Raw genomic sequence first — 22,584 nt, forward strand, 5'->3', positions numbered from 1 at the left:
GATCAAACCGAGTGTTGCGAGAATTATTGCGACGGACAAAGGCAACTCCCGCAGTCCTTCATTATATATACTGATCTAAGCCGAAATTCTTACTCAACACTAGTTCCATCCTCAACTTCAAATGAGTTATTGCAAAGAGAAATGACTGTCACAGATCAGGACCGAAGACAAAATTAACGAGAAATTTCGCTGAACGTTCAATGAAGCGCATCGGCGAGTGGCTTATCTTATCGGCGGCCTCAGGTTATTCGCTCCTTCCTGGAAACTTTCAAACTCCAACAACTCAACCTCTGCAAGCTCTGAATCCAGAGCAGACTTCGACAGCTTTACGTTATCCGCAAGGCTTCGCGATCAATGCCCCCTTTTATCCCAACGAAACGCTCGCTGTCTCCTCAAGAGCAACCGCAAACCTCGCCACCTGCCAAACGCCGCGCAGTCGATAAGCAGGCCGTGGAACCCATCGACAGCTCCGATTCGTCTCTTAGCGATGCTTCCAGTGAAGAGGAATGGGTCGATGTCCAAAGGAATCCAGTAAATCTAGGCGAGAATGGCGGCAATGAGGATAAAGACGAGCATGACGACGACAGCGTGGACTGGGAGGATGCCATGGACACAGCCACTACCACCCCTGGTGGCCAGCCAGCTGAAGATGTCGCGATCCAAGACCTAGAACTCACCCTGGATCCTACGGCGAATGTCCCTGTGACCAGTCTGCTTGACACGAAAAAGGGCCCCTCCAAGATCGAGCGTATCATCCGATTGAATACACACAGGTTGCATGTGCAATGCTTACTTTTCCACAATGCTATCCGCAATTCTTGGATCAATGACGCCAAGGTCCACGACTTACTCAAAGCGCAACTGCCCGCAGGCATTCAGAAGGAGATACAGAGATGGCGAGTCGCATCGGCGTTAGTTCCCCCACCTCAGAAGGCAACTGACGACCGATCGAAGGCAAAGGCTGCTAAAAAGAAAGGATCGAAGAAAAAACAAAATGAAAATGCTCGCGATTGGGGGGAGGATGCGACGCGCTTAGAACCGGGGCAGCCGGACATGAGTAACGGCGACCCCATTCTACAATTATTGCGTATCCTAGCAGCCTACTGGAAGAAGAATTTCAAGGTCACAGCACCGGGACTGCGCAAAAATGGCTACCGAACTGCAATAAAGCTGGAGGAAATTGTATCTTCCTTCAAAAAAGAAGAGTATGACCTGCATACACACGGAGAGCGAATCTCTGATCGACATGAATTTCGCACTCTAGCTGATAAACGGCAAGGCTCGCGAGATGTCGGTGCACAGCTTTTCACAGCACTTTTACGGGCTTTGGGTATCGAGGCGCGTCTGGTCTCTAATCTGCAGCCTCTCGGCTTCGGGTGGACAAAATCTGAAGTTGACACCTCTGAGACTGGGCAGCAGGAGGATGTGAATGGCCGTAAGAGTGTTCCTCAGAGCAGTGATAGTGATGAAGAGATTGAGACAGACGGCGAAAAAAGCAACACGCGAACGGGTTACTCAAAATCTAGTCAATTTGATCGCGATTTGCCCTTCCCCGTTTACTGGACAGAAGTAGTATCCCCAATAACCCACGAAGTGATCGCCGTGGATCCCATGGTGTTGAGCAATCCAGTGGCTGCCACCCCTGAAATGGTTGCAGCATTCGAACCCAGGGGCGCGCTAGCTGATAAGGCGAAACAAGTAATTGCTTACGTCGTTGCGCATTCTCCTGACGGCACGGCTAAGGATGTTACAACACGATATCTTAGACGCCGGACGTGGCCAGGCAAGACCAAGGGATACCGCCTGCCGATGGAAAAGTTGGTTTTTAGGACTGCTAATCGAGGCCAGGCATATGCAGTTGACTATGATTGGTTTCAGACAACAATGAGAGGATACTGCCGCTTCCAAAACCAACGCACGCTTGTAGACGACATCGAAGATGCGAAGGATCTGGTTGCCAATCAACCGGACAAAAAAGTTACAAAAAAGGAAGGCGATACTTTACAGAGTCTGAAGGCCTCTACGGAATTTGTCCTCGAGCGTTTTCTTCGCAGAGAAGAAGCACTAAAACCGGGCGCGAAAGTTGTACGAAAATTCACCACAGGAAAGGGGAACAAAGCCAAAGAAGAGAATGTCTATCGCCGCGCAGATGTCGTGAGATGTTTATCTGCTGAGAGCTGGCATAAGGAAGGCCGGCGACCAAAGATCGGGGAAACACCCTTGAAACGGGTACCCATTCGAGCAGTCACCCTGATGCGGAAACGAGAGGTAGAAGAGGCCCAGCGCGAGACGGGGAAGAAGCCCCTGCAGGGATTATATGCTATGTATCAGACGGAATTCATCATCCCACCTCCCATTCAAAACGGTGTGATTCCGAAGAACGATTACGGAAACATCGACTGTTTCGTTCCTAGTATGGTCCCTCGAGGGGCAACTCATATCCCCTGGGGCGGAACAGTGCGCATCTGCAAGAAGCTCGGCATTGACTACGCCGAGGCAGTAACAGGGTTTGAGTTTGGCAGTAAAATGGCCGTTCCTGTTATCGAGGGCGTTGTTGTCGCCGAGGAGAATGCAGACCTGGTGAAGGACGCGTGGAGAGCTGATCAAGAAGTCCGCCGCGAAAAGGAGCGGCTGGCGCAAGAGAAACGCATTTTGCAAACGTGGAGAAAGTTTGTTATGGGATTGCGTATTATGGAGCGCGTTCAGACCGAGTATGGCGAGGATGGGGATGCTGAAATCCAGAATCCGTTTCAGCGGCGACGGCATGTTGCTCAATCTACAGACACGGCGGACACACGCCAGGGGAAACAGGAAAACTATAAGCACGAGCATCATCATGACCATGAGAACGAACACGGTGATGAAGCAGATGATCACTATCATGAGCAGAACGATGTAGAAGACTACGGTGGAGGCTTTCTGTTGCCTGGAGAAGACGACGATGGGAACGACTTTGTCGTCGAACACGGGGATGAACCCGGTCGACAGGCCGCTCACGCGTCAATGGACAGCGATAAGGACGAGAGAGATGAGGCTGAGCCCATGGACGTGGGTATGTCTGATTCAGAAGAGGACTATAAGCCGCCGCCTCGAACGTCCAATCGCAGACGCAGACGCGGAGGGTGAGCTGTTAGACGCGTAAGGGTCATGTATCATATCAATAAAATGTGGTCTATTAATGAATGTATTACGCCGGACTCTAACTAAATTGTAACATCTACCTCGTATACTTAGGTTTAAATAGCTTATCTTATCAGATCATCATCAAGCTTTTCCGCTCTCCACTTCCACCTCTGGAGCTCCAACTTCACATCTGACCGTCATACTTTCTCATCTCTTATACATTGAATATAAGAATCAACCACGCAAATACCATACAATCTCCATATATTATAAACACGCAACCATGGCAACTCTTGCCAAAGGACCGATCTACTTCGGGCCCTTCATAGTAACGTCACAGGTGTGAAAGACTACCTCGCCCTACAACCTTAACCGCAAGATAATCAAATATCCTGACCCGACAATCGACATGAAATGATTCAAAGGTCTTCTACTCAACGCCCTTATCCTTCGCCCTCGTCAACCTCAAACCAATCCTACCCGGCCACGTACTGATCTCACCGCGCCGCGTCGTCTCGAGAGTGTCCGACCTTACCCCGGACGAAACCACAGATCTATTCCTAACCGTACGCAAAGTCGGGCGCATGATTGAGCGCGTCTACGATGCATCGAGTCTGAACATCGCCATTCAGGATGGCGTGGATGCGGGACAGAGTGTGCCGCATGTTCATACACATATTATCCCGCGCAGGAAGGCGGATCTCGATCATATGGGCGGTACGGATGCGATTTATGGATTGCTGGATGGCGAGGAAGGTGATATTGGGCGGATACAGAGAGAAGTGAATAAGAAAAGGAGGACGGATTTTCCGGCTGTTGATAATGAGAGTAGGACGCCGAGGAGTGAGGAGGATATGGCTCGCGAGGCGGAGATGTTGGCTAGGGAGATGGAGAAGGAGGTGGATGATTGATTTTTGTTTGGACAATGTGTCAATTGTATTATTGCGCGTGTCTTATCTAGGTATGCTTGATTTCATCGCCAGCGCAAGTGTAACTCAGGGTATGTATGAATCTAACTCATGCAGCATTGTGCAGTGAAAAGCAAAAGCCATCCAAGCGCCGTGCCTTAACAAGCGTCACATATTAAGAATAATAACGATCTATTTACAATAAGACAGAAAAAATCCCGAAACCTAATGATAACAAAATAATTTCCCACCAGTTTCCAAAATCAATGACAACGACCATGCTCATGCAGCCCAACCTTCGCAGAATCAGGTAGAAGTCGGCTTCTGCCACACGTGTTTCCGCTCCTTCATAATCGCATCCGCCCACCCTTTGACCTCCGGCAGCGTGATTCGATTGGCGACATGCGAAAACTCGGAAAGATCCTTGCCATGCTCGCGCTCGTACTCAACCATCTGCAACAACAATTCAATCTTGTCCACATCGTGCACAAACTGTGCTTCTAGGGTTTCGTTGTCCTCGTATTCTTGGAATATGCGCCGGATCTCGCCTCCAGAAAGCGCACCCCCAGGCACATTGCGCAACAGCGTTTGTTCAATGTAGTCCATCGTCGCGCCCTCGCGCCGCGCCTTTTCGGGCTTTGTGACCGACTGGTCGACCGGCGTGATGTCGCCGACGAGCGATTCGGCCATGTCGTGGACTAGGGCCATTTTCGTGCAGTGCGGGATATTGAGCTTGGAGGATAGAGAGGGGGGCGCTAGCATGGTGATGATGGCCATGCGGTACATGTGATCGGAAATCGATTCGGCGTGGTTGAGGCCAAACCGGCGCCAGCCTTCGCGCTTCGTTGTTTTTAGACGTTCCAGCAGGTGGAAGAAAGGGATTGGAGAGGCGCTGTTCTCCTCAATGGGGTGAGGGATGGTGGAAAGGACTTTTCATTCAGTTCAAATTAGTTTTTGCAGTCTTGCTTTTGCGCTGGCTTCGCGGGAGTGTTACCTGTCCATGGAGTCCAGTCTCCCTGCTGTGTTTCAGTAGAGCCCATTTTGAGTGGGCGATGCAGGGGGAAGAATGCGTATTTGCAATAACAGAAGGCGAGGAATATGCAAAACGAACAGATATCTGTGGCAGAAAGCAAATAATTGGTGATGCTGAGGGAGAAAACAGAAGGCTCAAGAGGGGCATAAAATATGGGGCTGATAACTGGGTGCAAACACTGCAAACAGAGGGCTCTTTGGTGACATCATTTAGCATGGTTCCAAACAAGATACTCAACTACATCTTCATTTCTTTGACGGAAGAGTGCATTGATATGTCGCTGCTTTGCGACTAATTCCTTTAGCTGGTAAAAGCCTTCAATCTGCTCACAATGCTAACGTGATTTGCAGTACGGCGGTTTTGTCATTTTTATTTAGATCAGTGACTTACTGACCATTCGTCAGATACAAAACCAAGTACAGTGCAGCAAAGAAGTTTAGATAAAGTATAATCAATCCCTACAAACAGATGTAACGATCTTACTGCTTGATTTTATTGAATTGAGGAAGGCGGCTAAACACCTTAACCTCCTGGGTCTTCACAAACAACGGCTCGATAATCGCAAAGAATTCCTGCATATAATCCACTTTGAGTCTCTCCTAGTACGTTTTGCAGCTCGTTAGTCGGGGGCCACGGAACAGAATGCAAGTGCAAACATGTCAACGTACAACCATGTAGCGATCCAAAGGGGTTTCCCTGCAAATTAAAGATAATTTTTAGCGTGTTTGACTCAAATAGGTAGGACTGACGGACCAATCTTCTACTAAGAGTATTTGTCCAGGGTCGTCATGTAGCTGGTATACCTGAAAAGAAAGACATTCAGGCTCCGCTATAGTCCTCTCGTAGACCGGTGTGAGTGCCTCTAGGACTTTTTCTATGTTCTCCGGAGCAAAGAAAAGGGTGGCTTGGATGTTGAATCCATGTTGGGCTGCGCCGGACATTTTCCTTAAGGTGATTCGACAGTATAAATGGATGATCTTGTAAAATAGAGAATCGAGTCTAAACCGTATCGTAGAAATGAAGTGAACAAAAATACTTCAATAAAGCTAGGTATATACAACCACTTATAGAGGCAAGATTTCGGCGATAAGACAGAATCAGCCGTTCGGTATTTCTAAGCGGACGAATGCGGACGAATATAAACCCTAAATTCGGTAAGCTACGAAAATGTAGCTAGGTATGATATGATTGAATGGTATTAAATGGGCTAGGGTAGTCGGGGTGCCTCCTTTTTAACGCCTTTAATAGAGTATATACACATGTTTTATTTATGCTCTTCCCAAACCTCCAACTCGGTCCTTGACCTGTCCATCTCGCCCCAAAGTGCTCGGCGAAAACTGATATATGTCACTGTATCCTTCAACCTTCTTATCTAGTGTATGAACTGTGACCTGTCCAAGCTTGGCATTCTTATAGAGAGCAATACCATGTGGATTTCTCACATCAAGAAGAGCTCCCAAAGCGCCCTTATACCCAGCATCAATAACCCCAGCTGTAAGCAACACACCAGACCGCCATAGAGACGACCTCACAAATATCTGGGCAATGTAATCAGGAGGGATGCGCACTGTTTCATTGAACTCAACCAAGTACGACCCTTGAGCTAGCGCAACGGCCCCTTTCTCGAGATGGAAGGGGATCTCGAATGTGTTTGCTGCTTGTCGACGCGAGTTGTCGAAATCAACTGTTGCTGGAGAGGTCCAGTTAAGAACCCGACGAAAAGAGATGTCGACGCCGCATGGCTGGATTTGGTGTGCTGATAGTAGGTTGCGCACTATTTCGCGTTTGATGATTGATGCTCCGCTAAGGATCATGGTGCTGCACTGTGGCGTATTGTAAGTCTTTAGCAATATTGGTAAAGTGAACAGTGTTGTAACAGCAAGCAGTAATGTATCTTATTGGCAAGGCGCGTGCAACGACTTGGCTTTTCGCACAACACGCCGAAAGCACGCCATTTAGCAGCCAAGAGAAAGTCCACAACCGTCTACCAGTATTTCAGAGATATGAGAGCGTACCATGAGAGTTGAATTTGCTTTTTCTTTACCTAACCTATTTGTAAATAGAGTAAAAGCTCTGAATATTGACGTTCGGTGGTGTAATAACACTCCGCAAGCCATGATACTTTAAGATTTCTGATCGGGCAGGCCCACTGACTAAGCTTCTCTAGCGCCGGGAGCTACCGCCTTGACTTATTTTCATCCAATCAAGCCGTAGTTTCATTTATTTTTTGCAGGGATGACCCCGTACACTGCAGAGTCTGAGTTTGATTAAGTAATATGTTAATCACAGAATCTAACACAGATTGTACAAAACTGTCTGGAAGAAAACTTGACCACACTCCTAACCAGTCTCGCAAAATGTAAGGATTCCTCCCTTCCACGGCGTGAAAAAACATTGAAATACGCCAAGAAACTAACTGTTAACTCTCGTCTAGGATGTGTACTGCGGTCCATTCTTGAATAGGTTTGGTACACACGCTCCTTGTCACCAAGGGAACCTAGCATTGAGAGACCCCAGTAGTCTATGCCGTAGGTAAACCCGATAATCTGACTTCCTTTCATGCCAGGTGGACGGGCAGTACTTCTCCATGACAAATTCCTCGACATATTTTGAGTGCTGTAGCGCTTGCAGTGATGGAGGGTCGTCGAGCAGGCTCGAGAAGTTGTCAATTTTGAAGATTCATTCAAAGCCTAGCCGTTGCATGGCTTGATAATGGCTGGGTAATTTTCGTTTCCTCGAGCGATAGCAAGTTCAAATATCCCTTGTGTGCTCGAGACGCGATGCACTTGATGACCTTCGAATATGCCTGTTTTGTACTTAGTAGTGGCAATCTCGTACGCCTCAGAGCCTGCAGTCAATATGTCTAGCTTCTGAGCAGCCCGGGCATGGGGACTTGCAAGTCGTCGCTAAAGGTAATGGTGCCATCGACATTGTTGCCATAGGAGACAACGGACTGAACAATTCGATCTGGAAACAGTTCACTTGTAGATTGATATGGGTCGGTTGAAATGAATGGCTCTCGCCAGTGCTTATATCTGGAGCCCTCAAGCCAGTGACCGGGCTGATCGAGAACACCAAGTTTGATTCCAAGTGCAATGACAACTGGACAGATGTTAGGTCTGGTACCACTGTAGTCGAGATGAACACCGCCGCCACGGACAATAACCAGGGTTTTGGTAGGTTGGAACTGAGATCCATGGAAAGGTCGATCTACTTGCTAATTCTGCTTCCTGAAAGCCGACGGCACATTCTCCGACTCGGATACCCCCTGGAGAATCAAACAGGCTGCAGATGACTAAAACAATTTGAGAGGTCGCACCCTACCTAGGCAAGTTCTCAATTGCACGTGTTGACCTAAATATATGTGCAGCGGCTCTGCGAGAGACTGAGCTTTCCACAAATTCCCAGTCCACCAAACAAAACGCATTGGGATAATATCGGTGCGTAAATTTGCCCTTCCACGAGGGATGAGATGAGCTTGACTATGTTGCCGATAGGCTTCTTCTCGTGAGCAGCGCGAAGACAGCAAAAAGAAGTTGAGAAGCCAATGGTGTTCTGAATCAGATCTCTGTTTATGGGTCTACAGAGTCGAGCAATTAGGGCTAAACCAGGCTATTCCTATTTAGGATTGTTGACATCGTCATCGCGAAGCCTCAGGCACCAAGATAACGATAACAACCGACGCCAATTTCACCGTCAGCTCAACTCTGCAACCAACGCCAGGCCCTGTGGCATATTCAATTCGGTTTCTACAGTCACCCCGAACCACCGCGTTATCAATCCTATGCAGACGCCCCGTACATCACCTCCCTCAACCCCATCATGGCCGGCTCCGTCCCCCGTCACCGTCTTCCTGCGCAACATCCAGCTACTACAACTTGACCAGCGACCAAACTGGCCCGGCCTTTCTCGCAAACTCTTTTCCGGTGGGCAAAAAGTGCAGACTCAACGAGTAAAGAGTGTGGAATGGGCATTGTACCATTTATTTCTGCTATGGGATCCGTCCGAGGCGAAGAATGTTCGTCCCCGCTATCAATCTTTTTTTTTATTAATTAGACACTCACTAGCCTCACTTTCAGAAACTTCGACCCTTTTTCCCGCCCTTAGAGCCTCTACAATCGGTCAACCTACGCGCCGCTCTATTCCGGGCATTATCCGATCTCAAGAAAAATGGCGATTTGGGACGAGACACAATACTACGCAAGACGATGCTGGACGACTGCAAAGGGGCGAAATTCGAGGAAGTTCTAGCCGTGTTTTCAACCGCGGTTCTGCAAAAGGTCGTATGCGAAAATAATCCCTCGGAGCTCGGGGTTCGCCTAGCTCTGGCTAGAAGTATATCTGAGAATGAAGTGGAGGGAAAACTGGTTCCGTTGATAATAGCCCATCACGCTGCGTTGAGCGCTGCTAGGAGGGATAATGGTAGGATACGAGAAGGTCATGAACAGTTTGTGAAGCTGCTTGATGAGAAAGCGAAAGAATTGGCGGCGCGTTCAAGCAATAAGTTGCAGGTCACAGACGATTTTCCGGAGTCTGAGAGACTAGTGCGCGATGTCAAGGCTAACTGGCTCGGGGGTCAAAATGTGGCCGATTTCTTGTTTAATGGCGGCTCGTCTGTCGAGAAGGATGCTTTCTTGGAGTTGCCATTTGAGAAAGCATGGAATCATGCGAGAAAAGGACATATTGAGCAATTACGTCGTCCGTCACATATGGATTTGCTTGAGGATATGGAACGGGTTTCTTCAAAGCAGCGAGCTCGGTTACAACGCTTGAGAGACGTGAAGAAATCATTATCACAGGCCAAGCGAGGAAGCAGGACGGCCACGATGACCAACTCGCAGTACAAGGATCGAGGTCTTACTTTCAGAGACCACCAAACACTGACGGTAGCAGGCATCTCAAAATCACTACGAGAGACTGCGGAGCCTCGTGATTTGTTTGTTGAGCATCAAGCAATTATCGATTCCTTGAGAAGTACCTTGTCTGAAGTTAAGGGCATACAGACGGAACATTTTTCGCACAGTCCCAACGTAGAGCCACCGCCATCAAATCGATTATCGCCCATACCAGACACCGAGAGTTTCGCCCCCTCTTCGTCCCCGTCGCCCAGTGTTCAAGTCACCGACTACGAGAATAAGCACCACGCCAGTGGGCACTCCCCTAACGACCCAGATGATCTCTCCTCAGTTATAGACGGTAAACCAGTGACAACGCTCTCCCACCCTCGATTCGAGCCCCGTCCGTCGTCTCTAGTCGAACGAACAAGACAGTCTATGTCTCTACTACCGCCGCCATCAAGCACTCGTTCGCGACAATCTCTGGCTGCACGACGCGAAACGAGACAATCGCAAGTGTTCCCTATCAATCAATTCGAGACCCCGCCCAAGGAAGTGCCGGAGCCGTCTCGCTCAGGAGCGTCTACGCCACGGGACGAGCTTTTCACTGAGGAAGCGGAGTATGCTAGTATCTTTAAGAGTCGGCCGCGGGTTGCGCATAGTCCTTTGATGTCCCCGGCTGTTCATGTAGGGTTTGATGTTGATGATGACGACGATGCGGATGGATATGTTGACGATAGTCAGAGCGTGCTCGATCTGGCTATTGCCGGCTCGCCGTTGGCGATGAAGAAGAGATGATAATGAAGTTATGAGATATGGCTATGTGTAATGTCTAAAAAAAAAGTTCTTATTTTGATTCTTATTTAATACTTCTAAATTCTAGAGACTAGGCTGTGAGCAAAGCTTTCCTTCCAAGACTCGGCTGATTTCCCAAGATCATGTCCAATTATGACAATCTTGCAGTGGTCAGGAGCATCTGCCTGGTCTTCTTCCTTGTTTTCTCTATTTTCCGAGTCTCTAATCTCGTACATCTCTCGTACTGCCTGGATGACCTTGAATGTGCCATCAGTCAGGGCCAAAAGACCCTTGAGACGGTGAATTTCAAATCTGGGCGTGTGCTTTTGGGCTTCTTCCGCATCATCCCCATCACCGGGATACTTGATAATGCTCTTCCACAAGATAGACCTTAGCCATTCGTCCACGCCCGCTAATTGAGCGGGGGTGATCTTGGGATGTGTGAATGCAATTGTAGATATTCGAGGGTCGATATGCGCGTGCCCTTTCTCCTGAAAATCCAACTTGGACAGTTGATCGTAGGCATGCAGATCCAAAACCACGCCTTCAATCTGTGGCGTGCGGCTGTGATCTGTAATGTGGATTTTGGCCGCGCCGTTGATGGATGCGATCCTTTGGCGGGTGGCCTCCAGTTCGGCGGAGGTTACTAAATCGGCTTTGTTTAGCACGATGACATCTGCGTGGGAGATTTGGAGATGGGCCATGGTTAGAGCCGGCCCGGCATGGTCTTCATGGCCTCCTGCATGGGCTGTTTCGTCTGGTGCGGGCTCGTCTAGGAGGCGCACAATGTTCTTTGCGTCTACGAGAGTGACGATGCCGTCAAGGTAGATGGAGCTGCCTAGGCCGTCGTCGACCCAGAATAGGGGCGCGATGTTTCCCGGATCTGCGAGGCCGGTGGTCTCGAGCAGGATGTAGTCGAACGTGCCGCGACGATCCATGAGAGACTCGATGGCTTGCACGCCCGAGTCCCTGCAAGCAGTTATATTAGCTTACACGTCTGGGAACCGAAGGATAGGAGGATAATGGAAAGAATGTACTTGACAGAGCAGCAGATGCATCCGTTGCCGACATCGAGCCACTCGGTGACCTCCTGGCCATTCTGGTTGACGGTCAGGGACTTCTCGATATCGGTTGCTGTTGACGGGTGAGTCGTGGCACGGCATTCTCTGATAGAGGTGACTTACAGTCGCCGAATTCTAGACAGCCTCAGCACATAAAATGACTCGACAAGGCAAGCGAGCGAACGAACGAACCATTCATGATGACGGCGATTTTCTTGCCGTGCTTCTCGGTCAGGATATAGTTCAGCAGGGTCGTCTTGCCCGCGCCCAAGTAGCCTGGCGAGTCGTCAGTCAGTCAGTAGTCAGTAGTCAGTAGGCAAAAGAGAGCGGTGCCTGCCTACCTGTAACCAGAGTTATGGGCACGCGGCTGACGACTTCCTCGGTCGTGGCTGGCACTGCCGTCACCTCGACCAGCTCTGGAGCATCGTCGTCCATCTTCCCAGTTTATTCTGTGCAACGCTGGCCGTAAGACAAGCGTCGTGCCGTGCGGTTTGTCGACAAGACGCAGACTGACCAGCGAGTGACGAAAGAGTTGGCGCGGGCCGCCCGAAACGGACGCGAGTTAGGGCTTAGGGCACGGACATGGACATGGACTTTGTCCTCTTCGACGATCCGCCCGGCCAGGACGAGCTCGAGCTCGAGGACGACTTCGACTTCGACTGCGAGACCCAAACCGACCGCAACTGTCCGCTCTTCTTCTCCACGATCCCGCCCGCTGCCGCCTGCTCGTCCTCGTCTTCGCACAAGGCCTTCGCAACCACGTCGGTCTCGCGGAAAATGGCTGCTACTGCTGGTGCCGTGTCTCCTTCGAGCTCGCCGCGTCTGCCTAGCCCTCCGCCGTTCACCGAGGTTCAGATCGGTCCGCAGTCGCCTACCGTGGGAGACGCAGCCGGCAACGAGCAACTGTTTGCGCCGCTGGCCGAGACGGACGACGGATCGACCAGGAGGATTCGCCCTGGCACCAAGGCTGCGGACATGGCGTCGGGACTTCCGCTGATTCCGTTGTCGCAGGTATGATAAATGAATGGTGGGATTATGACTGCAATGCTGATGATGTATAACTAGCTTGACTCGCCGTTCCAGCTTCAAGAGCATCTCAAAGCTCTCTACCACAACTATACGATGCCCGCTGGGTCGTCTACGATCCATCCCATCACGCACGATGTCGCCGTTGCTCTTGCCCAGCCTCCCGAAGGCGTCGAGCGTTCGCTGTGGCTGTACGAGCTATGCCGGTTTCTGACGATGAAAGTGAACAACTTGATCATTGCGTTTTTTGCCGAAGACCCTCCCTGCTCGCAGCAGTCGTGTCCGGAAATGCGCGCATCCGAATGGCAATATCTTTGCGCTGTGCATGACCCGCCCAAATCCTGCTGCGCCATTGATTATTGCTGCCACACTCTTGACTGGGCGACCAACATCCTGACGTCTCCGAAATACTTCCCCAGTCGTCTTACGCTGGGATCGGAGTCTGCGGGCGGGCCGCAAGCAAGCATGCGGCATTTAACCAATATATTTCGTCGACTGTACCGTATCTTTGCGCATGCATGGTTCCAGCACCGCGATGTGTTTCGTCAAGTTGAAAACACCGATGGGCTATACGTGTTTTTCAAGACGGTGTGTGATGCTTACGAGTTGATACCGCCGGACAACTACACGGTTCCTGATGAAGCAGAGCAATCCGCTTCTGCTGCGGAAGATAATGACGACTCCGACGACTCCGACGACTCGCCAATTAATCCCACGCCGACTGCAGCAATATCTCCTGAAAATAACCGCAGAATCTCAGTGCTACGGAAGGAACCGGGCGGCGGGATGCCTTCACTGAGCTTGGAAGAACCCAGCAGCAGCCTGCCGGCTCCATCGAACATTAGCACAGGCGCTACGACGCGACGACACAAGCATAGTCCGTCGACGGGGTCGAGCGTGACAACTATCGCCGAAGCTAATGAGGACAACAATGCCCTCCTGGCTAAGAATGATCAGTTGCCGAAGGTCGAGGAGAACGACAATGCGCGGTCAACGCCGGTTGTCGATGCAGAAAGTGCATTATCAGCAGAGCAAGACAAGTCACCCGATGAAGAGAACGAACCAGAAGAACGACAGCCGGAAGCAGCGCCGGCGCAAGAAGCAAAAGAAGAAAAGGCGCCCGAAGTACTGCTCGAGGCAATCCCAGATCCAGATGAGCAGTCCTCCCCGACTGCGACAGTGGTCGAGGCAGCAGAACAGCCCACGACATCCGACCAGAAGCTTTCTAATGGTGAGTCGCCCGTGATTATCGAAGCGCCGTTTGCATCTGGAGATTCTTCTTCGGCCACGGTGTCGGTGGTGGAAACGGCGGCGGAAAAAGACGAGTAGTGTGATGAGCTCATGACTTTGTTACTTTTGCATATACGCATTATTTATTCCCTGTATTGTAATATAGCATTCTTTCCTTTGCTTTGTCTTCTTTCGGGTGTTCCTGGTCTGTACGATATGAGGATGGTAGTACTAATCTTTATGCATACATGCTTTTCCATCGTAAACCTCCCGCTTTATGCCTCTTTCCGCTACCACACCCTATCGCGAGAATACTCTGAACGACATCATCTACCTACAACCATCCAAATAATAATTATTATTATTATTACATGTCAGACTACACMCCCCGCCGCTTCATCACCGCCTTGAAAATGCGCGCAAAATCCGCCATGTGCTCGCGGTTCAACATCTTGGCATGAATGCCCGGACAGTCATGGAACTCAATCTTGTCGTCGCGCACAAAATCCGCCCAGGCGCCCAGCTTGTTCTCCCTCCAGTCGCGGCGGTCGCGCGCAGCGTATCTCGGCGGGTCGGCGACAAACACGTCCAGTCTTTCGACGCTGCCCTGGGGCTGGTAGGTTTCGACGTTGACGCGGAAGTTTTCGGCAATGTCGCTGATGAGGGCGAGACGAGCGGCGTCAATGGCGAGGGCGTGCAGGCGTGTCTTGTCGGCGAGCGCGAGGATGTAGTCGAGTGCGGCGGCGCGGTTGTCGTCGAGCGTGTGCATGTGCGGCGTGATGCGGAGCATGGTGGCCTCGTCGATGAGTTCAAGGAAGAAGGCGATGTGCAGCAGGACGTCGGTCCAGTTGAGGTGCTGCACGTAGTGTGCGATGTGCGGCGGGTAGTCGATGCTGGCGAGGAAGTGGACCTGTTGGCCCTGGGCTTCGAGCACTTTGCCAACTTCAAAGGCCAGCGTGGACCCCAGCGAGTAGCCTGCGATGGCGTAGGGGCCCTGTGGCTGCGTCAGCCGGATGTGGTGCGCGTATGTCTCGGCGGTTTCGCGGATGGAGGCGAACAGGCGCTCGTCAGGGTTGTAGCCGCGAGTGCGGATGGCGTACACGGGGCGTGTTGGGAAGTGCGCGGCCAACGCAATGAAGACGAGGATGTCGCCGCTGCCTGGATGGATGCAGAAGAGCGGTGTTTTGGTACCGTGTGGTTGCAGGGGCACGATGGGGTTGTACACGGGGGGGCTGGAGAGGAGTTTGTCGATGGAGGAGGCAATGGCGCTGACGGTGGGACTGTTTTTTTTCTCTTCTGTCAGGTATACCTATACTTATCAGGGCAAGGAAACGGAGGAACAGGCTTACTCTGTCAACAATACAGACATGGGAATGTCGGTCTTCGTGTCCATCGCGTCCTGGATCATGGCCTTGAGCAGAATCAGGTTGAACGAGCCGATGCCCAGGTCGAAAATGGACGAGTCCAGGCTAACCTCCTCCGGCGGAATGTCCAGCAGCTTGACCAGCTGTGCTTGAATGGTCTTCTCTGTCGCCGTCTCGGGCTTCCTCCATGTCGACTCCTGGTAGCGCTTGCGGGCTGCGAGGTCTTGCTGCTCGAAGGCGGCATATTCACCCTGCTCCAACGCGGTGCGGACTTTGGTGCGTGATATCTTGCCTAGAGACGACTTGTCAAGCAGGCCCTGCGGCAATGGGATTAGGTGTGCCGGCTTCCAGCCTGTGATCAGTGCTACCGTCTTCGCGATGGCCGTGGCTGTCTCAAAGCGGGCTTGGTCGTTCTCCGCGGCGTATGCCGGCGAGTACACGACAGCAATATCTTCAGTCGGCGAACCAGTGGCGCGGTGTGGGAAGGCCACGGTGAACGATGGCACAAGCCCCGGGATACCTTCTTCCTCGATGGCCGTTTCGATCTCTGTCGAGCTCCATTTGACCCCATTCACGATGATGGTGTCCTTGGTCCGACCGGCCAGGTTCAGGTTCCCGGATGTATCAATCCAGGCCAGATCGCCCGTGATGAACCACCCGTCAGCCGAGAAGGAGTCGGCTGTTGCTTCGGGGTTGTTGAAATAATGGTCAAACACGATGGGGCCGGAGACCTGGAACTCGCCCACTTCGCCGTCGGGTGCCTGTTCATCCTTGGCTGCCAGGCTCATCACTCTCATCTGGATGCCGGGGATGCAGGTGCCCAGGTTTGCAAACTCGAGACCAGCCGCAATATCTAACGATGGGCATGTGCGAGAGTAAATGGATCCGGCGCAGGTCTCGGTCATGCCGAACCCGGGGCGGATGACTTCGTTCTTGACGCCGAAGCGGCGAAGCTCGCGCGTCAGTGCGTCGCAGGTCGCGACGACGTTGGACTCACCGCCGGAAATGAGCGCTTTGAGCGGTGATAGGTCTGCTGTGAGCGTGGGATTGGCGACGAGACTGTCTCGCACCTGCGTCAGGAAGAAGTTGGGCCCGAAGGTGTAGGCGATCTTGTGCTGTTCAAGCAGCTGGACGAAGCGCAGGGGATCACGCAGCAGCTCGGACGCAGGGACGTGGATTTGGTCGCTGCCCAGGCTCACTGCGACGGGGCACGTTTTAGCATTAGAAGATAAAATACACAAGAAGGACACTGGAGGGGGGAAGCTTACTCGCATGCAGATGGATCTCGGTCAAACTCGCAACATGGTCTAGGCCAACCCAGTTGAGGAAGGCGTCTCCAGGAACAGTGCCATGGTGAGCACTCTTGCCCTGGACTGCTTTCAGCACCTTGCCGTGTCGAAGGGAGACCGCTTTAGCATTGCCTGTGCTTCCTGAGGTCAGCATAAGCACGGCGATGTCGTCTTTACTCTTCTCCGGTCCCGTTGCAGCAGCAAAGCTCGATAGTTGTTCGTTGCTCGCATCTAGTGACTCGACGGCGTGCACACGCAGACCTTCCACGCCGTCAAACTCTGGCACCAGATGCTCTGCCGTCAGCACGACGGGCAGCAGCAGCAGACTCTGGAGATGAGCGAGATGCTTCTTCCGCTGTGCGGCATCGTTCACCAATGGCGTCGAAATGGCCGGCAGAAGACCTGCCAGCGTCGCCGCCCAGAACCACCGGATCGTGTCGTACTGGCTGTCAAAGTGAAGGAGGAGGATTGTCGAGGGCGAGAGGCCGTCGATGCTGCTCAGCAGATGGGCATTGTGCTTTGCGTCGTCTAGCAGGCTGGCATAGGAGACGTGCGAGGCTTTCTTGCCGGGCTGGTAGAATGTGAGCCCACTCGTGGTGGTGGCAGCTCGATGGAGGAGCTCTGAGAAGTTGTTCAGCGACTCCATGGGGGCATTTAGTGTGCTGACTGAGCTGGGCTGGGCTGGGCTTTCGATAGGGCCAGATTTGGAGACTGGCAAGGAGGAAGTAGCCTCTTCAGTCACGTAGGGCGCCATGACGATGGTTCCAGAATTGTTGTTTCTGACAGAATGGAAGGGGGGAAAAGAAAATATGATCAAATAATACGCGGTTGTGTGACGTCTGAAATCAACGGTTCCTGCAGCTAATATTTAAATCTGACATGATACTATAGTACAGTATAATATAGTACAGTATAGCTCAGTATAATATAATATAGCATAGTACAGTCCCGTAGAGCAGAGTACGGTATCATGCTACAATGCGACACGCCAGGTCTAGACAGGCTTGCAGGTTACATGCCGGCGTCAAAGAGCTTTGTCTGGCTCTTTATAGGCAGGAAGAGCGAATACGACGCTGCTTGAGTGGCTGACGAGCTGAAGAATCGCGCTGGCACTAGCATTGACTAGCTGATCACAAGCAATTAGGGCTACCTCCCAGCAGCCGATGGCAGAGTCACGCTGCTACATTTCAGGCAGGATAGGTCAGATTGCGACCAAGTGACAAGTTGTGTTGGGCGGGGTATCGGCTCCCCAATCGGTCCCCTTGCTGGCATTCTTTGTTGAAGCTTGAAGGCCTCTCTATGTGCCTCTCTACAACCTCCCCTGCCACCAGCAAATCTACCTGCCCATGATGACTGTCAAGTTCACACTGCCCCCCGGCTTCCGCCAGCTCGCGCCAGACACTCGCACAGACGAGCAGATCGCACGCCTGCTGCAGACGCACCAGCCCGTCAGCGCGTCCGAGAAGAACGTCTGGGCCTTCTGGGACAGCGGCTGGACGGGCATGCGGCCCTGGTGCCAGCGCAACATCATCAACTGGGTGCGCCGTCTGGGGCCCGAGTGGACGGTGCGCGTGCTGGACAACGTCGAGGGCTCCGTGAACAACATGCTGCGCTTTGTGCCATCGTCCCATTTCCCAGCCGCCTACAACGACGGCACGCTCGCCGGCCCGCCGCAGCATCTGTCCGACTTGCTGCGTCTGCCGCTGCTCTTCCTCTACGGCGGCGTGTGGATGGACGCCGGCATGCTGCTGCTGCGCCATCTCGACGACATTTGCTGGCGCGAGATCGCGTCGCCCGCCAGCGCCTACGAGATGGCCGGCGTGCTGATGCCGCTGCGGGCCGCCCCCGGCCCCATGCTCAACGGCTTCATCGCCTGTCGTCGCGGCAATGCCATGGTCCAGCACTGGCACGCCGTCTACTGCGCGCTGTGGCAAGGCAAAACCAGCGCAGACGGCTTCCACCAGCACCCTCTGCTGGCCCACTTGGCGCCCTACGAGGTGCAGATCGCGCAGCTCGAGTGCCCGCCGTTGCTGATCCCCAATGCCATGCTGGGCGACTATCTGGCGCATTTCCTGGCCTTGGAACGGCTGCACCATCTCTACGATCCGGCGTCGGGCTTTGATGGCGCAGAGTACTTTGCCGAGAAGATCCTCAAGCTCAAAGCGACCGACCATTTGTACTACGCGCAGAGGATTACGGGCTGGGACGGGCGGAAGCAGTACGACATGCTTGCGACAGCCGTGGATGATGTGCACGCGCCTCTGCATGCGGACGCAAGCCAGTTTGTCGACGATGTGCTGCGGAACAGCGCCCTGATAAAGCTTAGCCATGGCCCGCCGTGTGGGCTGGAGAATCTGGCGTCTATCTGGGATGAGGAGGCTCGTGCGGAGGATGACATTGCCCCGGGGACGTTTGCTGACTATCTCAGATATGCCAGTGTCTCGTGGGATCTTTGCGGGGGGCCAATTGAGCCAGTGGTGGTCGAGAAGCCGAAGAATGTGTTCAAGGCGGGCGTACTGGAGCCGATTCAATATCTAACAGAGCTGACTTGCTAATTCTCATGTATGTAGTAAACCAGCTGAAAGACATGCCCCTCACTTGGCTTTTCGCCCCCAACAGCAGTCAATAGTTGCGATAAGACTAGGACTTAACGTCATCACACACACAGCTACTAGCTAGTTATCAGTCAACTAATCAGATCATGTCCTGAGGAAATACTGTTGGACTGGAGTCGTCGTGGTGGTGGTGACATGTAACGTTGAGGCTGTTGATATAGAGCATCCTCACGTTACATCTAGCTCTCGGATACTATGCTCCTATAGATTGATAGACGGCGTTAACCGCTAGATATCATTATTGATAGGGATGGATGGTACCTAGTATCTATCTAGTCTAATGAAGGCAGTCCTAGTGAATTCTTCAGCCGTAACATAACAGTCATATTGTGCTGCTCTAGGTGTGTAAACAAAAGCCAGCTGCTCTGCTAGAATCCCCGTTGGTCAAAAACGTATAAGCCATCCTCGTGGATGTCCAGGTTGCCATCGTTGATTTGTGGGGGGAATAGGGTATTCCAAAGGTTCTGTAGAGCGTGTCAGTAAAAGCATAAAACACGGTGAGCACTGAAGATAGTAATAATTTACCCAGTCGATCTCTAGCATCTGTGAATCTATGTAATCCGGCTGTCCATTCATTCCGCCATGCACAGTTGTGTCCGTTGAGGGGTTATGGTGAAGAATCGGATTCTCAAGTAATGAATCTTCGAACTGCGCCCAAGGAGGGAATTCTCCGGAAGTAGTAGTCCCGTAAGTATCATTTGTATTGCTGGGAGTATTCAGGTACTCGCTGACAGGTGGCAGTCCTGTGGGTATTTGTGACGGTACTTCGGCATCGCCAGACACGACACCACTTGCAGCATATCGAGCATTGCATTCTGCTTTTGGCTCCACGTTTGTATAGATGGGTGGCATCCTAGGTTCGGAATCATCGCCCCCATTTTGTGGCGGAACGACAATCATCGAGTCCTTGAACCGCACTGGAGTCTTGATTCCTTTCGCCCTTTGGTAAGCGCGCATGTGCTCGACAATCATCAGCAGCAAATACCTCGCTTTCGTATCTCGCTGTGCAACACTCTCTTGGATGCTGCTCTGCGCCGCTCGCTTTTGTTGCAATGGAGGGGGCAGCGTCGAGATAACGTCTGCAAATATAAAGTCCAGACAACGCCATATGCGGCTTGATTCCTTGCGCATCGGGAACAAGAAAACCTCGAGAAGCAAGAGGAATGCAGTGTGGTATTCCTGCCAGGAAGAACTGTACCACGCCCATTTCTGAAGGTCCTTTGCTGATTCTAACTCGACCGCGGCTTCCAAGGCGTCGGTGCCCTTGGTCAGCGCTATTTGGCGCAACCTGTCGGGGATCTGATATGCGACGCCGGTCATGTAGCGATTCAGGATGTTGACGTATAACAGGCTTGTGAAAAGCTTGAGCACGAGACTGGCCATTTTCTGCATTGAATTTGGGGACGGTACGTGGAGAAAAGCACCGTATTTGGCATTCATTTCAATGCGGAAAGCCTCGATCTTGGATAGCACTTTGGTTAGGCTAATCTTCTTTTGGTCGAGTCTATTGCGCAATGCTATGTTTTGCCGAGTCATTTCCTGGCATTCGAATCGAATCATGGAGAATATCAGGTCGTTCCACGCTGGTGGCTTATTCATGGTGGTGGTGGTGGTGGATGTTTGCAATGAAGTCACGTCTAGAGGAAGTTGAGTCGTATATCCGTCTGTCTGAATGAATGGGCGCGGTCCTTGGATGGCACTTGTCTTGAGATCGAGATAGCAGATTTGATACCAGACTAGGCGTCGAGTGTGGCATTCGGTGGGAGAAAATCCAAACTCAGTAGGGTCACGGTGCAGACCCATGCACTCGGCCAGTCGAATCAGCATACCGGTCAAAGAGGAGTGAGCGCGAGATATCTCATTGAGACACATTGGGAGCTAAAGTATACAATGAGAAATCAGTTCATTCCATTTTATAGACTAAATATAAGAAGCATACCAAGTATGCAACGAATGCCTGCAAAGTCTCCAACTTGCTCGCTCTAAGCAGCTGGGCTTGACCGAGAGCTAGCTCAGTACCCAGTTGCAAGCTATCCTTCAGACATTGCTTCGAGGTTTGGAAGAGCTTTGAAACCTGTTCTTCGGACATTGCAACTGAAGCAGAGAATAGAATGGAGTAAACAATTGCTGCAAGCGATGGGGCCACCCGATGCCCATTCTCTATTGTCTCCCATAGAGTTTCGTATCGTTGAACGAAAGAAGGTCGGTGGACAACTCGAGACACTGGATGAACCGCAGCCCAATAGCATTCCATCAACGAGTCTGAAGCACTGCGAGGGGGCAGATACCGAGTCAAATCATCCCCCGAAGAAGCCTGAGTAAACAGCAAATTGATAGAAGGCACCATGAAATACGGCCCTGGTCGCAAATAGTCTTCTATTATACTAGGCTTTCTCGGTGACAGTATTGAGGGAGGAGAAGAACCTCTGGGATTTGGATTCTGTTGAAGGGAAAGTAATATCTGTAGCATAAGTCAGTGCTATTGACTCGATCATGGGCAATGTACTGTTGTTACACACACCTCGTCTGCAATCCGTGGACGGTAGTAGCCTCCGATCCTCTCTCCCATCCTCAATCTGCCAATTCTGAAGCCTAGATCTTCTACATCATCGTCAGCTTCGTCCGCGTAGGCTGCATCTTGCACTGCCAGCGGCGTTGGCTCCAAATGCCCGTCATCGGCGGAAGTTTCCCAATCATCATCATCATCATCATCATGGCTCACGGGCTCTTCGGGCTTTCTAGTTCGCTTTCGCCGTGGGCCACCACCTTTTGTTGTGGATTTCAGTTGATCTACTCTGAGACTGTTATCGATTGCATCTTTGGCCTCTTTTATCTCATTCAACCGTTGACAAATCTTGGCATCTGCGTTTGCTGAAGTGACATAGATGCATTGTTGTTGCGATGCGTGACAGTTCTGACAGGGATTCTGTCTGGCCTTCAATATGTATGGATTTGAGCCCCGGGGGGGGGGGTTATGCATACTTCTCTATCACATTTCATCTTCCGCCGACGGCACTCAAGGCATGATTGGATCGCCCGGTTTCGACGCCGGGCCCTTTGTGGAGGTTTGCTAGCAGAAATTATATCCGTGGCTGAGAGATTCCGGATACCGGGAGATGCGAGAGGCGTCATTTTAGGGGACAGTCAGTGTCAGATTTCACACAAAGGTTCCCGATAACAAGGATCGAGAGGTTAACAACACAGCTGGATTAGTGTGGTGGCTTTGGTTGACCTGATCTTTATATTAAAGGATTGAATTCTAGCAAAGGCTATGGATCATCCATGGTTATTGATAGAAACACAGC

General features: G+C 51.6%; 11 protein-coding genes across 11 annotated transcripts, besides 1 other annotated feature; 5 read left to right on the top strand and 6 right to left on the bottom strand.

The window, feature by feature from the left end:
• Positions 1–354: 354 nt before the first annotated feature.
• UA08_07442 (hypothetical protein) lies at positions 355–3,126 on the top strand (the record flags this gene model as incomplete). Its single annotated transcript, XM_020262336.1, has 1 exon — positions 355–3,126. One exon carries the CDS (start codon positions 355–357, stop codon positions 3,124–3,126), a length of 2,772 nt encoding a protein of 923 aa, XP_020117280.1.
• A 280-nt stretch (positions 3,127–3,406) lies between these two features.
• On the top strand, positions 3,407–4,034 carry UA08_07443 (Bis(5'-nucleosyl)-tetraphosphatase; the record flags this gene model as incomplete). The annotated part of the gene is made up of 2 exons (XM_020262338.1): positions 3,407–3,463; positions 3,549–4,034. The coding sequence occupies 2 exons, from the start codon at positions 3,407–3,409 to the stop codon at positions 4,032–4,034; spliced, it is 543 nt and encodes a 180-aa protein (XP_020117285.1).
• A 303-nt stretch (positions 4,035–4,337) lies between these two features.
• On the bottom strand, positions 4,338–5,071 carry UA08_07444 (hypothetical protein; the record flags this gene model as incomplete). The annotated part of the gene is made up of 2 exons (XM_020262339.1): positions 4,338–4,960; positions 5,026–5,071. The coding sequence occupies 2 exons, from the start codon at positions 5,069–5,071 to the stop codon at positions 4,338–4,340; spliced, it is 669 nt and encodes a 222-aa protein (XP_020117286.1).
• Positions 5,072–5,543: 472 nt separating this feature from the next.
• UA08_07445 (hypothetical protein) lies at positions 5,544–6,005 on the bottom strand (the record flags this gene model as incomplete). The annotated part of the gene is made up of 3 exons (XM_020262340.1): positions 5,544–5,663; positions 5,733–5,760; positions 5,818–6,005. The coding sequence occupies 3 exons, from the start codon at positions 6,003–6,005 to the stop codon at positions 5,544–5,546; spliced, it is 336 nt and encodes a 111-aa protein (XP_020117283.1).
• Positions 6,006–6,332: 327 nt separating this feature from the next.
• UA08_07446 (hypothetical protein) lies at positions 6,333–7,670 on the bottom strand (the record flags this gene model as incomplete). The annotated part of the gene is made up of 4 exons (XM_020262341.1): positions 6,333–6,887; positions 7,080–7,113; positions 7,312–7,321; positions 7,541–7,670. The coding sequence occupies 4 exons, from the start codon at positions 7,668–7,670 to the stop codon at positions 6,333–6,335; spliced, it is 729 nt and encodes a 242-aa protein (XP_020117284.1).
• A 533-nt stretch (positions 7,671–8,203) lies between these two features.
• UA08_07447 (hypothetical protein) lies at positions 8,204–10,697 on the top strand (the record flags this gene model as incomplete). Its single annotated transcript, XM_020262342.1, has 3 exons — positions 8,204–8,240; positions 8,691–9,082; positions 9,144–10,697. 3 exons carry the CDS (start codon positions 8,204–8,206, stop codon positions 10,695–10,697), a joined length of 1,983 nt encoding a protein of 660 aa, XP_020117277.1.
• A 74-nt stretch (positions 10,698–10,771) lies between these two features.
• Positions 10,772–12,190, bottom strand: UA08_07448 (hypothetical protein; the record flags this gene model as incomplete). The annotated part of the gene is made up of 5 exons (XM_020262343.1): positions 10,772–11,663; positions 11,732–11,828; positions 11,879–11,890; positions 11,948–12,031; positions 12,097–12,190. The coding sequence occupies 5 exons, from the start codon at positions 12,188–12,190 to the stop codon at positions 10,772–10,774; spliced, it is 1,179 nt and encodes a 392-aa protein (XP_020117278.1).
• Positions 12,191–12,337: 147 nt separating this feature from the next.
• UA08_07449 (hypothetical protein) lies at positions 12,338–14,110 on the top strand (the record flags this gene model as incomplete). The annotated part of the gene is made up of 2 exons (XM_020262344.1): positions 12,338–12,766; positions 12,821–14,110. 2 exons carry the CDS (start codon positions 12,338–12,340, stop codon positions 14,108–14,110), a joined length of 1,719 nt encoding a protein of 572 aa, XP_020117478.1.
• A 280-nt stretch (positions 14,111–14,390) lies between these two features.
• Positions 14,391–17,418, bottom strand: UA08_07450 (hypothetical protein; the record flags this gene model as incomplete). Its single annotated transcript, XM_020262345.1, has 3 exons — positions 14,391–15,291; positions 15,361–16,573; positions 16,644–17,418. The coding sequence occupies 3 exons, from the start codon at positions 17,416–17,418 to the stop codon at positions 14,391–14,393; spliced, it is 2,889 nt and encodes a 962-aa protein (XP_020117452.1).
• Positions 17,419–17,526: 108 nt separating this feature from the next.
• Positions 17,527–17,632: a repeat region (Identified by RepeatMasker using a combination of RepBase library and repeat library created with RepeatScout).
• Positions 17,633–18,013: 381 nt separating this feature from the next.
• On the top strand, positions 18,014–19,219 carry UA08_07451 (hypothetical protein; the record flags this gene model as incomplete). The annotated part of the gene is made up of 1 exon (XM_020262346.1): positions 18,014–19,219. One exon carries the CDS (start codon positions 18,014–18,016, stop codon positions 19,217–19,219), a length of 1,206 nt encoding a protein of 401 aa, XP_020117479.1.
• A 428-nt stretch (positions 19,220–19,647) lies between these two features.
• UA08_07452 (hypothetical protein) lies at positions 19,648–22,411 on the bottom strand (the record flags this gene model as incomplete). The annotated part of the gene is made up of 5 exons (XM_020262347.1): positions 19,648–19,743; positions 19,805–21,157; positions 21,219–21,740; positions 21,801–22,205; positions 22,262–22,411. 5 exons carry the CDS (start codon positions 22,409–22,411, stop codon positions 19,648–19,650), a joined length of 2,526 nt encoding a protein of 841 aa, XP_020117480.1.
• Positions 22,412–22,584: the final 173 nt, after the last annotated feature.

Source organism: Talaromyces atroroseus (assembly GCF_001907595.1).
Source record: "Talaromyces atroroseus strain IBT 11181 chromosome Unknown scaffold_11, whole genome shotgun sequence".
Lineage (NCBI taxonomy): Eukaryota > Fungi > Ascomycota > Eurotiomycetes > Eurotiales > Trichocomaceae > Talaromyces > Talaromyces atroroseus.